The sequence below is a fragment of the Lepisosteus oculatus genome, chromosome 14, assembly GCF_040954835.1.
Source record: "Lepisosteus oculatus isolate fLepOcu1 chromosome 14, fLepOcu1.hap2, whole genome shotgun sequence".
NCBI lineage: Eukaryota > Metazoa > Chordata > Actinopteri > Semionotiformes > Lepisosteidae > Lepisosteus > Lepisosteus oculatus.
This window is the reverse complement of record NC_090709.1, coordinates 49,701,973-49,718,365: the sequence shown is the minus strand read 5'-3', so window position 1 is coordinate 49,718,365 and position 16,393 is coordinate 49,701,973. Positions and strand designations below refer to the sequence as shown.

Sequence of the window (16,393 nt, the reverse complement as noted above, 5' to 3'; positions counted from 1 at the left end):
GATCCAGTTCACAGGGGAACAGCCAAAGGCAACCGAGCCCAGGCAGATCCAGGTTGGTACTCAGGGAACAGTCCGTAATCCATAACAAGGTAATCCATCCGAGACGAGCACATGATAAACTGCTTGGCACAGAGCACTGACCCTCCCCAACTACTGCTGGACACAGAGCACTTACCCTCCCCAACTACTGCTGGACACAGAAGATGGACACTCTCCAGCTACTACTGGACACAGAGCACTGACCCTCCTAACTACTGCTGGACACAGAGCACTGACCCTCCCCAACTACTGCTGGACACAGAGCACTGACCCTCCCCAACTACAGCTGGACACAGAGCACTGACCCTCCCCAACTACTACTGGACACAGAGCACTGACCCTCCCCAGCTACTGCTTGGCACAGAGCACTGACCCTCCCCAACTACTGCTGAACACAGAGCACTGACCCTCCCCAACTACTGCTGGACACAGAGCACTGACCCACCCCCAGCTACTGCTGAACACAGAGCACTGTCCCTCCCCAACTACTGCTGAACACAGAGCACTGACCCTCCCCAACTACTGCTGGACACAGAGCACTGACCTTCTCCAGCTACTACTGGACACAGAGCACTGGCCCTCCTAACTGCTGCTGGACACAGAGCACTGACCTTCTCCAGCTACTACTGGACACAGAGCCCCGTAGCTTTACAGCTGGAGCCCTGGGGGTGATCCCAGCGAAGAGCCTTTTCACTTCATTGAGCCCAACGTCTCCGATTTTTCAATCCATTAGGTACTAGATAAGATATATAAGATCATTTATTGGCCATGAGACACACATACAGGGAGAGAAGCTGGGGGTCAGAGCGCAGGGTCAGCCATTTACACGGCGCCCCTGGAGCAGTTGGGGTTAAGGGCCTTGCTCAGGGGCCCAACGGAGTAGGATTCCTCTGCCGGCTGTGCGATTCCAACCGGGAACCTTCCAGACATAGGCGCAGATCCTGAGCCACAGAGCCAGCGCTCTGCCTGATGCCCAGTGGGGCCAGATGGGCTAAATGGCTCCCTGGTGTCTGCAAGCTGTCTGATTGTCTTACTCTCGTGATTGAGGCCAGTCTGGTGTCTCCCTCACTGACCAGCTGGCCCAGTTTCTTATTCAGTTATAAAGTGTTTCCTGTGGGGCTGTAGCAGAGTGGAAGTACAGGAGTATTGCAGTATTGGAGAGCAGGAGTATGGGAGTATTGAAGTATAGAGTGTGGGAGAACAGAAGCATGAGATTATATGAACATGGGATTATAGGAGTATGGGAATACTGGAGTCTAGGATTCAAAGAGAATAGGAATGTTAGAGTACAGGAGCAAAGATGTCTGGGACAATGATGAGGTTAATTAGAGTAAAAAATAAACCCACAGGAGCTCAGCAGGTGTGAGCCTGGTCAGTACCTGGATGGGAGACCTCCTGGGAAAAACTTAGGTTGCTGCTGGAAGAGGTGTTAGTGGGACGAGCAGGGGGCGCTCACCCTGCGGTCTATGTGGGTCCTAATGCCCCAGTACAGTGACGGGGACACTATACTGTAAACAGGCGCCGTCCTTCGGATGAGACATAAAAGGATGAGAGGTCCTGACTCTCTGTGGTCATTAAAAATCCCAGGCTGTTTCTTGAAAAGAGTAGGGGTGTTACCCCGCCATCCTGGCCAAATTTTCCATTGGCTCTTACCAGTCATGGCCTCCTAACAATCCCCCTCTATGAATGGGCTTCATTACTCTGCTCTCCTCCCCACTGATAGCTGATGTGTTGAGAGTGTACTGGCGCACTATGGTTGCTGTCGTATCATCCAGGTGGGGCTGCACACTGGTGGTGGAGGAGAGTCCCCATTACCTGTAAAGCACTTTGAGTGTCCAGAAAAACCCTATATAAATGCAAGCAATTATTAATTATTATTAATTCTAAAGAATTATAGGAGTATAGAAGTAATGGAGTAATTGGAGGACAGGAATATGGGAGTATAGGTGTAGGGGAGTGTGGAAGTACACAATTATAGGAGTTTGGGAATATAGGAGTACTGGAGAATGAGAGTATGAGAGTTTGGGATTAAAGCAGTATGGGAGTCTGGTAGTATGGGAATTCAGGAGTATGAGAGTATAGGCACACTCCCATGTGCCTATCCTCTCATATTCCTTTCATATTGTAGGAATATGAGAGTATTGGAGTCTGAGAGTATCAGAGTATGGCATTTCCAGAGTATAGGAGTATACTCAACAGCTTTCTTCTCGGCCTCCCCATGATCACAGCCTGGGTCACTTCACACTGTGAAGGTATCGAATTTAAAATTGATAAATTTCTCTTTAATTAGAAAAATCCCAACAGAGGCTGGAAGCGAAAGCACAGTAAATATCTTTGGAGCAGCGATCAGACATGGTCGACGTGCGCTGGAGAAGCACAGACCTTTGTACAGTTTCTGCTGCTTATTGCTATTGTTAACATTTACAAGTTCATCACTGATTCAATGATGATCAAATCAATCCTCTAACCGAACATCTAGTTGAAGGTGGAGTGCGGGGTTTGTGAACAACTCGTACAACTCAGGCGTGATCAAGAAGAATTCCCCTCTCCAGCCCTCTGGTGTGGCCTCACTGCCCGCTGGGGGAGTGAGTTCGTTAGTGACTGGGCTCGTTTCCGTCCTTAAACCTGAAACCACACGTCTGGTCATCTTGCACAAGCCGCTCTGCAGCAGCCCCTTCTCTTCATAAATCAGAAATGGGAAGACTGGGTGTGGTGGTGGTGCTGAATGTCTTCCTCACAGAGCTGGGGTTGTGGACTCAGGTTCTGGGGTGCTGTGTGTGTGGAGGTCTTCTTGTGTTTGCTTGAGTTATCTCCTGGAGTTCCACTTTCCTCCAGCAGCCCAGAGATATCCCGGGAGACTAAGTGACTTAGCAAAGCTGAGCAAACTAGCCCCCTGTTCTCGTGTCTGTGTCTGTGTGCTGCCCCGTGATGGACTGGACTCTCCTCGAGGCTGGACCCTGCCCTGAGCCCACTGCCTGATGGGATAGGCTCTGCCCTCCCGCAACCCTGAAGCAGATGCAGAGGTTAGAGAGTAGATGGATGGATAATTCCCATTATTTCTGGAATCCTGACACTTGATGTACTTGTAGAGTAGGGAGATTGATTTCCATTATCTTTTGGGCAGCCAATTCATACAAGAAGGGAGATCATTAGTATTGTCAGTATGAAAGGTATCATCAGTGTTAGTATCAGTAGTATCAGTTTCAGTATTATTTTCTCTATTAGTGTTAATATCAGTATTAGTATCATCATTAGTACTAATTTCAGTATCATTATTAATATCAGTATTTGTGTCAAGATTAGCATTAGTATTGTCATCCATCTATGTTTCTATAGTGTTACCAGCTGTAGATTCTTGCATCTATAGTGAAATCCTATACCAACACCTTTACCCTTAATGAGCATCAATATTATTTATTGGTGTTTCAGTATTATCATTGGGATTGTTAGTATCAACAGCAGTAGCGATATTTAAAAGAAGTGCATCCTGACTCATGATTTCACAAATTTAAGATTTTGTTATTCTTGGAAGTTGCAAGAGGTTTGCACAAGCTGTGCTGAAGAAACCAAGCCGTTATTAACCCCGAATCATGTGGTGTTTCGCAAGGGTGCGAGCCTGCTAACGGCCCGCGGTTGAGAAAGAGGACCTCAGCCCTGATTCAGCAGGATTCCTCTCCACCTGCTTCTCGCTGTGTTTCCTACAGCTGTTGATTCACAGAGACTGAATTCCTGGACGGGCAGCTAGAGCTGAAGACTACAAGCCAGGACTACAAATACCAGGAAGTGTGACACCAGAGGGCCAACTGACAGTTTCACGGGGTTCCATTGGCCCTAGAGCTGGTTTCTACAGTACAGTACACAGGGCTTAGCAAAGACAGTTCTAGTGCCTTTGTTTGGAGATTGGAATTTGGGATACATTGAAGGAAGTAAGTTGAAAGGGAAGGGACTTTTGGGGGCTTAAAAAGAATTCTGTAGGTGAGGTTTTGTAGTTCAAGGGTCAGAGAATAATATGTTCTTTAAGAAAGTAATGAGGTTCAAGTTAATTGTTTGAACATGGAATAAAACCGCAGTTACTTACTTTACATCTAGTGTGTAAGAACTTTACTGTAGTGACAAGAGGTCATTAAAACCAGAAACTCTCTTGAACGTCTGCATTGCTTGGATACTCTTCCACTTTGAGGACTTTTGGGAGTTCCAGCAGTGAACCAGAAATGACTAAAGTTTCAGAAAACTTCTGGGAGCTGCAGTGTCTTTAAACCAGAAAGGATTAAAGACAGTTTGAGTCTCAGATGGTCGTTCATGAAACAACAGGAACACAGAGGAGCATCTTCCCTGTTAATCTCTGCATTCACACCTTCTCCAGGGGCTTTCATACTCCCAGTAAAGCTGTCTCAGTCTGTCTCATGTGTCAGCACAGACACCGTTCTGAGGGGTGAGAGAATTTCAAACCTGACATGACTTGACCTAGGTTTACTTCTGATCTGGGCTGATTAATTGTCTTTTCAGAATTCCTGAAAGAGGAGGTTCACCTAATCAGAAATAGCCACTGTGCCACGTGTGGAAGCGTTCTATAGTTCTGAAGCACATGCCATGGTCACTCATACCCTTTCATGATAATACCACAGGGGGAGCCCTCTGGGCACAGTTTGAACTGCTCTTCCCCAATGTTTCCTCTGCTGTCCTCTGGCTTGTGTCTTACTGTTTATTATGAAGAATTCAGCTGTGTTGATCAGTGTGGGACACTCCCTTCAGACTAAAGAGACTCAGTTCCTCCAGCCTGTCAGTGTGGGACCATCCCTTCACACTAAAGATGCTCAGTTCCTTCAGCCTGTTAGTGTGGGACACTCCCTTTAGACTAAAGAGACTCTGTTCCTTCAGCCTGTCAGTGTGGGACACTCCCTTCAGACTGAAGAGACTCAGTTCCTCCAGCCTCTCAGTGTGGGACACTTCCTTCAGACTAAGGAGACTCAGTTCCTTCAGCCTGTCAATGTGGGACACTCCCTTCAGACTAAAGATGCTCAGTTCCTTCAGCCTGTCAGTGTGGGACACTCCCTTCAGACTAAAGAGACTCAGTTCCTACAGCCTGTCAGTGTGGGACACTCCCTTCAGACTTAAGAGACTCAGTTCCTTCAGCTTGTCAGTATGGTATACATCTCTGGAATTATTCCAGTGCAGCAGCATCTTTTGTTTTGTAACATGCTGACCACAACAGTACACTGTACTCTAAAACAGGACTTTGTCCTTGTTCTACAGCTGGGGAGGATTGTCAGCTCAAGGCTCACAATTTTATTCATCCTTCCGTTGTCGCACCACTTCTTCCAGCTCAGGGTCGTGAGGGAGCAGGAGTCTATTCCAGCAAGCAATGGGCCCAGGGCAAGGTACGCCCTTGACAGGACGCCAGTCCATCACAAGGCACACACACACGCTGACACCAGGGCCAATATTCCCAGAGGCCAATATCCTACCAGTGTGTCTTTGAACTGTGGGAGGAAACCCATATGAACATGGGGAGACCATGCAAACTCCACACACACAGCACCCCAGGAGCTAAACCCCAGGACCTCAGTGCTACAAGGCGCACATGCTCACCCCTGCTCAGTGCCTGAGGTCTAGCTGCTCTTTCGTCTGTTCAATTCCAGCTTTGTCCTGCTGTCTCCCCCCCAGGGTGATTGGAAATCAGATTCGGGGAATCTGCAGAGCTATCAGGTGCGCCTGAGTTATCTGGAAAGTCTGGGAGCGCTTATCAGGGTCGAATCACACAAGCGCCAGTGCAGCAGCTCATCAAGATGAGAACAACACACAGCTGCAGAGATGGAATCAGAAAAGACAGGAGACCGATCCCTGACAAACCTTGGGACAGGAGGATCTTCTGGTGGGAGTGTGGAACAAGCTGCCCAGCCATGCTACTGAAGCTGGGCGGCACTTTCAGATCAGTTATGTAAAATCAAGCGGGCGAGAGGGGCTGAACAGCTCTGTGTGTGATTGGCTGTCTGCAGGGTTTAAGAGCAGCACAGCCCACAGATGGGCTCATACCGAGAGCTGAGTGAGTGGGCACATCGACACCACAGTGACTCCCAGAGTAAGTGTGTCTCCTTTGATCTGCTGTCTCATCTACCACACTCTCACTGGGCTTTACTGCACTGTAGTGTATTTTTACAACAATCTCACTGTCACGGACGTCCAAAGGGACTAACCGTGGGGAGCAGGAGAGCGGAAAAATGACCCATATGCGTGGCGGCGAGACGGGAAAAAGGCCCGGGCTCATTAGTGCAAAGAGTTCAGGAATGCCGTATAGAAACCTATGCCCTCAGGGAGCGGACGTGGGGCGCCCTGGTGCTAGGCGGGTCTCAGGACATCCGAACCTCAATGCTGAGCGAGGACAGAGTGCAAGACCCAGCAATATATAGCCCAAGGGAAAGAGAGGGAACAGGAAGGACAGCAGACCGGAAACTAGGGACAGGACAGAGAAGGAGCGCCCTCTAGCTGCAGAGGGCGTGACACTCACTGGGCTTTTCTGCACTGTACTGTATTTTTACCACAATCTCACAGGGCTTTACTGCACTGTAGTGTATTTTTACCTTGATCTCACTGGGCTTTACTACACTGTACTGTGTTTTTACCTCGATCTCACTGGGATGTACTCCACTGTTCTGTGTTTTACCACAAACATACTGGGGTGTATTGCACTGGACTATGTTTTTACCACAATCTCACTGAACTTTACCTGTAATGGACTGTTTTACCACAATCTCACTGGACTTTACCTGTAATCAACTCTTTTACAATCTCACTGGGTTTTACTGCACTGTACTGTGCTTTCACCACACAATAACAAAGTATATCTTACTACAGTACTTGACAGAAAGTCTCAGTGCTGTGTGTGGCTGTGTAGGTTGCTGTATTGCCCTGATTGGACTGGGGTTCGTCTGTGTTCAGTGACCAGCTGTGTGTTAAAGACGCAGGTGTGCTCAGGGATACAGACTCATCTCTGTCTGGTTTTCTCTAACAGATGGATGTGTTTCTCCTCCTGCTGTGTCTGGGGCTGCTGTCCTCAGTGAGAGCCAGTGAGTATTATTCTCACTCCTCCTGCTCCTTAGATCCTGAGCTGGAAATGAAGCTCTGCTGTGGTTCAGAGTGATATACATTTCTATTGAGTATTCAATCAGCAATCTAATTAGACACAATCTCAGAGCAGTTTCAGTTTAATTTATTTGCCACAGGCGCAAGCGCAATGAGATGCTTATTTGCATGTAGGCTCCAATACAAAGACATTGAGGAAACATCACCTTCAACACACAACAACAGCAGCAGCAACAACGAAGCTGAATAACACACAGATAAAAGGCAGCAGAAGCAGTGTGCAGTTGTAGAGTCACTGTAGAATTAGACAAGCTGACATCATGAGGGAAGAAGCTGTCTCTGAGTCTGGAGATCTGTGTTTTTGTGCTCCTATAATGCTTACCAGAGGGTAATGGACTGGGCCAAACTGATCAACCTTGTGACACATTCCAGTCAGACATCGAGCTGCTGCCAAACCACACTGTGATCCCACAGGTGATACCACACTCTCAACAGAGCACCTGCAGACTGGAGTAAGAATACCTGAAGACAGAGAGATCACAGAGAATCTCTCAGTAATACACAACAGGACAGGAGACACGGTGAGAGAGAGGAGATCACTGAGAATCCCTCAGTGATAAACACACACAACAGGACAGGAGACACAATAAGAGAGGAGATCACAGAGAATCTCTCAGTGATAAACACACACAACAGGACAGGAGACACAGTGAGAGAGAGGAGATCACAGAGAATCCCTCAGTAATAAACACATATAGTACAACAGGACAGGAGACACAGTGAGAGAGAGGAGATCACAGAGAATCCCTCAGTGATAAACACACACAACAGGACAGGAGACACAGCGAGAGAGAAGAGATCACAGAGAATATCTCAGTGATAAACACACACAACAGGACAGGAGACACAGTGAGAGAGGCGATCACTGCAAACCTCAGTAACAGGATGGGAGGTGTAATTCTGAGTGTCGTAAGAAAGCAGGAAACCAGTTGTCCTGAGAATTTGCCTCTTGTCTTTCAGAGTCTCATCAGTGTGACTGGTGCTACCATCGCGGGCAGTGTGGTAAGACACCGGAGTGAATCATCTAATCAATAAAATCCTGATCAGTGATTGATTAAGGAATGCTCTGATTAATGACCCTGAATGATGATTGGTTAAGGAATGGTCTGACTGAGGTCCAGTCTCTTGTCTACACAACCGATCAGTGTACACAGGCACTGTGTCTCTGTTACAGGCCCTTCTGCCTGGGTATCCAGGCCTTTTGGTCACTGCAATGGGCAACGTCAGTCTCCTGTGGACATCAGGACCTCCGGAGTGACCACTGACCCCAATCTGACTGAGCTGACCTTCACTGGGTACAGAGAGAAGAACATCATGAGAGAGCTGACCAACAACGGACACACAGGTAACACTGACACACACATTGACTGACTGAGACAGCGAGAGAATGATCGAGACAGTGAGAGACTGACCGAGACACTGACTGACTGAGACAGATGTGGACTGACTGAGACAGTGACTGACCGAGACACTGACTGACTGAGACAGGGACTGACTGACTGAGACAGTGACTGACTGAGACAGTGACTGACAGAGACAGTGAGAGACTGACCAAGACAGAGACCGACTGAGACAGTGAGAGACTGACCGAGACAGAGACTGACCGAAACAGTGACTGACTGAGACAGTGAGAGACTGACCGAGACAGAGACTGACCGAAACAGTAACTGACTGAGACAGAGACTGACTGACTGAGACAGTGACTGACCGAGACAGTGAGAGACTGACCAAGACAGAGACTGACCGAGACAGAGACTGACTGAGACAGTGACTGAGCGAGACAGTGACTGAGCGAGACCTTGACTGACCGAGACACTGACCGAGAGACTGACCGAGACAGTGTGTGACTGGGACAGAGACTGACTGAGACAGAGACTGACTGACTGAGACAGTGACTGACCGAGACAGTGTGTGACTGGGACAGAGACTGACTGAGACAGAGACTGACCGAGAAAGTAAGAGACTGACCGAGACAGAGACTGACTGAGACAGAGACTGGCTGAGACAGCGAGAGACTGACCGAGACAGAGACTGACTGAGACAGTGTGTGACTGAGACAGAGACTGGCTGAGACAGAGACTGACTGAGACAGTGTGTGACTGAGACAGAGACTGACCGAGACAGTAAGATACTGACCGAGACAGAGACTGACTGAGACAGTGTGTGACTGAGACAGAGACTGGCTGAGACAGAGACTGACTACGACAGTGAATGCCTGAGACAGTGACTGACTGAAACAGAGACTGACTGACTGAGACAGTGACTGACCGAGACAGTTAGAGACTGACCGAAACAATGTGTGACTGGGACAAAGACTGACTGAGACAGAGACTGGTTGAGACAGTAAGAGACTGACCGAGACAGAGACTGACTGAGACAGTGACTGACTGAGACAGAGACTGACTGAGACACTGACTGACTGAGACAGTTTGTGACTAGGACAGTGACATAAGCAGTGAGTGACTGGGAGAGTGATGGGAGCAATGTGTGACTGGGACAGTGACAGGAGCAGTGTGTGACTGGGACAGTGACGGGAGCACTGAGTCACTGGGACAGTGACTGGGACAGTGACGGGAGCAGTGAGAGACTGGGACAGTGACGGGAGCAGTGAGTGACTGGGACAGTGACGGGAGCAGTGTGTGACTGGGACAGTGACGAGAGCAGTGTGACTGGGACAGTGATGGGAGCAGTGTGTGACTGGGACATTGACAGGAGTAGTGAGTGACTGGGACAGTGACGGGAGCAGTGAGTGACTGGGACAGTTAGAGGATCAGTGTGTGATTAGGACAATGACAGGAGCAGGGTGTGACTGGAACAGTGACAGGAGCAGTGTGTGACTGGGACAGTGATGGGAGCAGTGTGTTACTGGGACAGTGACAGGAGCAGTGTGTGACTGGGATAGTGACGGGATCAGTGAGTGATTGGGACAGTGACAGAAGCAGTGAGTGACTGTTTCAGTGACGGGAGCAGTGTGTGACTGGGACAGTTAGAGGAGCAGTGTGTTACTGGGACAGTGACGGGATCAGTGAGTGATTGGGACAGTGGCAGAGCAGTAAGTGACTGGGACAGTGGCAGGAGCAGGGTGTGACTGGGTGACGGGAGCAGGGTGTGACTGGGTGACGGGAGCAATGTGTGACTGGGACAGTGACTGGGACAGTGATGGGAGCAGTGTGTGACTGGCACAGTGACGGGAGCAGTGATGGGAGACACCCTGGCTCTCTCTGGCTGTGTGTCTCAGTGCAGGTGACCCTAAGGCCAGGGGCGGGGGTCAGTGGCGGGGGGCTCTCTGGCTGGTACTCCGCTGTCCAGTTCCACTTCCACTGGGGAAACTCCGCAGACTTCCCCGGCTCCGAGCACCTGCTGGACGGACAGCGCTTCCCCATGGAGGTGAGGGGACAGTGCGGGACTGTGTGACTGTGTCCAGGGTTGTGTGACTGTGTCCAGGGCTGTGTGACTGTGTCCAGGGTTTCGCGACTGTGTCCAGGGCTGTGTTACTGTTTCCAGGCTTGTGTCACTGTTTCCAGGGCTGTGTGACAGTTTTCAATGCTGTGTCACAGTGTTGTGTAACTGCTGTGTTGTGTTACTGTTGTGTTATCAGCTGCACATCGTCCATGTGAAGAAGGGGAAGAGTTTGCCTGCAGCTCTGGCTGATCCTGAGGGCATTGCTGTCTTGGGCTTCTTCATAGAGGTCAGTACTGAGAGAGAGAGAGAGAGAGAGAGAGAGACAGGACACTGAGAGAGAGACAGGACACAGAGAGAGAGAGACAGGACACACACACACAGAGACAGGACACACAGAGAGAGAGAATACACAGAGAGAGAAATGACACACAGAGAGAGAGACAGGACACAGAAAGAAGGAGAACACATTGACAGAGAGACACAGAAAGACCGAACAAAGTGAGAGAGGACAGAGAGAGGACAGGCATGATAACAGAGAAGTGATATGTGATAGTGAACGTCTGAAATGACATGGGGTTCATCTGTCGAGCCAGCAAAGCTGTCTGGTTGAGCCCCAGTGTCCAGCAGAGGGTAGTGTTCCTGCAGGAAGATGAGTGTGCAGGCTCTCAGCTCCTGCGGTTCCCTGGGGACACTGTGTGTGTCCAGTGGCGCTGTCCAGTCCAGAGACCAGCTGATCTCAGACATGTGGAGATGAAGACCACAGACTGGGACACAGACAGCCTCTCTTTGGGTTGCTAGGCGACAGAGGCAGGTGGCACTCCTGAGGGCTGGAAGACTCTGACGTCACTCCTGAAGGAGGTCGCTGGGACAGGTGAGGTGACAGGAGAGGAGTGTCCAGCCAGTGAGGGTCCATCAGCGAGCGCTCTCGGTTAAGGATGCGTCTCTCTCTCGTTCCCCAATAGGCTATACTAAGACTCTGGCTCTGTTTCTCTCCCTGGACGAGCTGCTGAGGGGGGTGGACCGCTCCAAGTTCTTTCGCTACAGGGGGTCCTTGACCACCCCTGACTGTAATGAGGCTGTGGTATGGACCGTGTTCCAGGAGCCTGTGAGGGTCAGCAGAGATCTGGTGAGAGACAGGCGGACGTGTGTGTGCGTCTTAAACATGTTTGTATTGAGCTGTTAGTGTCCAGTCAGTGTGTCTGTATTAACCCCTCTCTCTCAGTGCAGTGTTAATGTACTGGAGTGTCCAGTCAGTGTGTCTGTATTAACCCCTCTCTCTCTCGGTGCAGTGTTAATGTACCAGAGTGTCCAGTCAGTGTGTCTGTGTTAACCCCTCTCTCTCTCAGTGCAGTGTTAATGGACTGTAGTGTCCAGTCAGTGTGTCTGTATGAACCCCCCTCTCTCTCTCAGTGCAGTGTTCATGTACTGGAGTGTCCAGTCAGTGTGTCTGTATGAACCCCTCTCTCTCAGTGCAGTTTTAATGTACTGGAGTGTCCAGTCAGTGTGTCTGTATTAATCCCTCTCTCTCAGTGCAGTGCTAATGTACTGGAGTGTCCAGTCAGTGTGTCTGTATTAACCCCTCTCTCTCTCCAGATTGACCAGTTCACTACAGTCCTGCACTTGGCTGATGTTTATCGCCCTGTCTTGCCTCTGAATGGCCGCAGTATCTTCTCCTCCCCTGCTGTCGGGCTGGCCCTGGGTGCGAGCTCCAGGGATGGCAGCAGCCCTGACCAGCTCCTCACTGGAGCTGAAGAGGAGCTGAACGTTCTGTCTGGCTAAGGGAACAGGGGGCCCTTGTTGAGAAAGTCATTGTTTTCACTCTACATCTGCATTTGAGACATCTTTCCTCTCTCTCTTCCTGAGTCAGGACCACTCATTGCTCTCTCCTTTGGGTGCAGCTGCATGGCTCCTACTCATAAACATAACATCCCCGCAGTAAGTTACAGGGGCTGTGAAGACATTTGGGGATTGTATGATGTCAATTCTGGAAAATGTGATGTAATATTGGAAGCACATGAAATCATATCAGGACTTTGTGATGTCTTGGTGGCACTGCTCTGTCTGTATCACATCCTGCTCATTCTGTGTTTTAATAATTATTACTGCTTGAGAATCTGTTTGAAATATTTAATAAATGCTGGGCAGTCCTGCCTGAGGAGAGATGCCAGCACCTTCTCTCTGCATCGAACCCAAGCTCACACTCACCCTCCCCTGTCCTGCGACAGGACTTCAACACATTAGCACGCGAGTCACTGCCTCAAGCTGAAGTTACAGTTCAGCTACCTGCTTGTGCAGAGACCCGACAATCCCCGTTTAGAGGCTGCCAGGACCCCCAGATCTCTCCCCAGCACTGGCCCTGTCTCATTCTCACCTACTGATGACAACCTCACCTGTCACGCAGATGAAATTTCCACCTCCTCGGTGTCACTTTCCAGCTATTACCGGGTTCATCCTGGTGCCTCTGACAGGGAGTCTTCCTCGTGACTTCATCCACAGCCTTTAGATTCAGGGCTTTCATCTGGAGCACAAGAGCGGAAACTAGCTGGAAGTGCATCTAAAACTGAGAACAGGAGCACATCCTTACACAGAGGGTGGTGGGAGTGTGTAGCAAGCAGCCCGGCCATGTTCTTGAAGCTGATATACAGACTTCTTTTCAGAAAGAACTGGATGTGGGTCGACATTTCTTCATACTTCTTCATTGCTTTTTACAAGTCCACGTTTCTGTCAATGAAGACCTAGCAAGCCGCTGCCACCAAACAGATGTAAAACCCTGGGCTGGGTTTAGGGTTTTGGGCTTTCATATGAAGAAAAACAGAGCTTTCACTGGCCGATTATCACACTTGATTGGGAACTGAAATAAAGAAAAAAGAAAAGAGTAACAGACACAGCGCGTCCACACCGTACTTCCCCCTGAGACAGAGATAAAAAAACTGCTCTCACACTAACAAAACCACCATAGGAAAAATAAACCCAATAAGAAATAAAATACACAATACAGAATATGCTGATGTGACCCTGTCTAAGGATTAGACTGGCTGTAGCTGCTCACAGACACAGTGCTGGATACAAACTACAACTCCCATAAACACCCTGAGCCACTTCCTGTCTGCATCACAGTCCCTATTCCTCCTGGCTGTGGTGACATCAGTGGGTCCCTTCCCGTTCTGGCAGCTTCACAACCTCCGGTGTGCGCAGGAGAGACTCATACAGGATTTCATTTTTAAAAGTTTATTTTCTTAAAATTAGAAAAAAAAAAACATGGGAGGGTTTCCAGAGATATTTACAAGTCAGGAGTACAGCAGGCTGGTAGCGAGTTATCTCGCCCTCTCTGGTACATGTTATTTTTCCCTGTTTAATTTTTTTTATTTAGTATAAACACGACACAACATCATCATTTCTAAAATTACTATTATATTTATGACATCATCTCAGAGGACAGAGAGCTGGAAGAGAGTCAGCCTGTGTTCATAAGTCAGTGATGGGGTTAATCTCCACACTGACAGCAGGCAGCAGCTCAAGGTCCTTAACTGAATCAACAGTCCAGAAGTCAGGATAGATCTTCTCCCCCTGAGTTAAGACCATGTCAGTGAAAGTGTAGAGATGAGCTCTGGACTCCACTGTGTAAAAGGAGACCTTCCTCTCCTCAATATCCACACACACCCCCAGCTTCCTGGGCCACAGACGGCTGGGGAGATCAGTCTCAGGGTCAGTGAGAGCACAGAAACCAGGGTAAGACTCCAGACACCAGTAACCCTGCTGGGGAGAGAAGCTGAAATCTCCTTTCCTCTCTGCAGACTCTCTGGTCACTCCTGTTCTCCACCACTCATTCACCTCCACCTCCCAGTAGTGTCTCCCTGAGGTGAAGGCCTCCCTGCTCACGACACATTTAATGTAATCAAATCTGTGAGGATTGTCAGAGAGACTCTTCCTCTGTCCCAGTTTCACTCTCTTCCCATCCTCAGACAGGCTGAGCCCACAGTGAGCTATATCAGGGTCCAGAGTCACAGCAGCTGGGGAATAAAACAGCAAACATCACAAGAGGCTTCTGCCGATTACAGTCCAATTCAACTCCATTAGACTGTGAAATGTCTTTGTCCCCAAACACACTGAGAGAGAAACACAAGTCAATTACTAATGACTTCTCTTCCCTTCCAGAGAAACAACATCTTCTGTCATTGTTTCACTGAGTATTACACATGGAAGTGATCCCCAATGTCCTCTAAATACAAACATTAAACATTAGTTTTCACAGCGATGAAACTTTATTTTTTTAAACGACATTATTAATGAACACAGGACCAACCAGACTGCAAGAGAAACTACAGCTCGACCACTCGCTTTCATACACTTCAAAACCCACCACAACGACCTGTATACTGTAAGAAACTGGACAGCCTGTCTGTTAAACCGGTTTATTTCAAATCTCAGTTCAGCAGGTCGTTCATCTTCTCTAAGACCATTTTCCTGATGATGCAAAATAAAAAAGTGCAGAATTCAAAGACTGCAAAATGCCCGTTTGTTACAGAAAAAAAATATAAGAAAGCTTTCACACTTTGAAAATGTGAGGAAATATCCAAAGTATTCAATTTAAACCAGAAATAACACATCCATAAAACCCTGAGAGAAACAGAGGCGCTCATACTGACTTCAGACTGCTCGCGCTTAGCTGTCCGCATCTCTGACAAGAGACACCAGCTGTCAATCAGTGATCTCTATCCATTGAGAGACAGGGGCGGGGCTCATACATGATCAGAGTGAATGGAGGTTTTAATCAATTAAATTCAAGAAGCTTTATTCGCATGACCAGTGAATACTGACTTAATACTCTCCTGATACTAAATACTTAAGTATGAACTCTCAATACTTAATAAATACTACCCTTCTTTCGTCTGCAGGTCAATCTGTAACGAACAGTTCTTTCCGGACCCTATGCGGACGACATAGTCCGACGGAGTGGGGAAACGTCATGCAGGAATACGGGGCAGAAGACAGGGGGGCGTGTCCACGGTGCGCTGGTGCACGGGGGAGGTGTGGCCGAGGCGAACAATCCGAGAGAGTAGTCCTTAGGGAATATCCAAAACACACGAGTTAGTCCAAAACCAGAAGATCCATCAGAACTCGGAATTAAAACCACGAAGGCCGGGTCGGAACCGGCGGACGGGGAACGGGAACGGGAACGGAGGTTAAAACCTTAACGGGACCAGGCGCTTTCAGGTCCCGGACTGGCACGATATGGAAATCAGATGCAGAGCCGGGATGAGCGTCAGCGCCTGGCTTTTAAGGTGGGCTGGGAATGGGAAACAGGTGCAGAGAATAAAGTCTTGAGTGAAAGGGCTGGAGCACCCTTAAGGAGGGGGAACTAATATCGTGACACAATCTAGTGAAGATCAAAGAGATTCTTTTCAGTTCTTATTGTTTTATTCCTGGAGAATATAAAGGCTGTAAAAAAAGCCTATCCAGTACAAATAGTAGAAATATATTGGACATAGCCTGGAAAAATAGGTATCTACATGTGCTACATTTTGAAAAATCACTTTCAAAGATTTTTTTTTTTTGGGGGGGTGGATATTTCTTCCTAGTGTGTGTACTGAGTAATATATATATATAAATCTGATGTTTTAGACTTGATGTCCAGGTGGTTCCTTGAATTCAGACCACGAACTAGGCCTGTACTCTCTATCCCGTCCAAGATATTGCAAGATGTTCAGGACACAAACACTCCAGGTGGAAATGACCTTTGAGGGGCTGAGAGAGAGGTTCAGCTCTGAAAACTGGAATATTAACACAGACAGAGGAAAGAGGGAAACAGAAG

The 16,393-nt window shown here is 48.5% G+C and overlaps 1 protein-coding gene across 1 annotated transcript; it reads left to right on the top strand.

Annotated features, from left to right (window-relative positions):
- Positions 1-6,083: 6,083 nt before the first annotated feature.
- LOC138243217 (carbonic anhydrase 4-like) lies at positions 6,084-12,742 on the top strand. The gene is made up of 9 exons (XM_069198739.1): positions 6,084-6,118; positions 7,049-7,103; positions 8,140-8,181; positions 8,354-8,524; positions 10,418-10,566; positions 10,778-10,867; positions 11,380-11,452; positions 11,544-11,707; positions 12,175-12,742. The coding sequence occupies exons 2-9, from the start codon at positions 7,049-7,051 to the stop codon at positions 12,358-12,360; spliced, it is 930 nt and encodes a 309-aa protein (XP_069054840.1). The 5' UTR covers positions 6,084-6,118; the 3' UTR covers positions 12,361-12,742.
- The last annotated feature ends 3,651 nt before the right edge of the window (positions 12,743-16,393 follow it).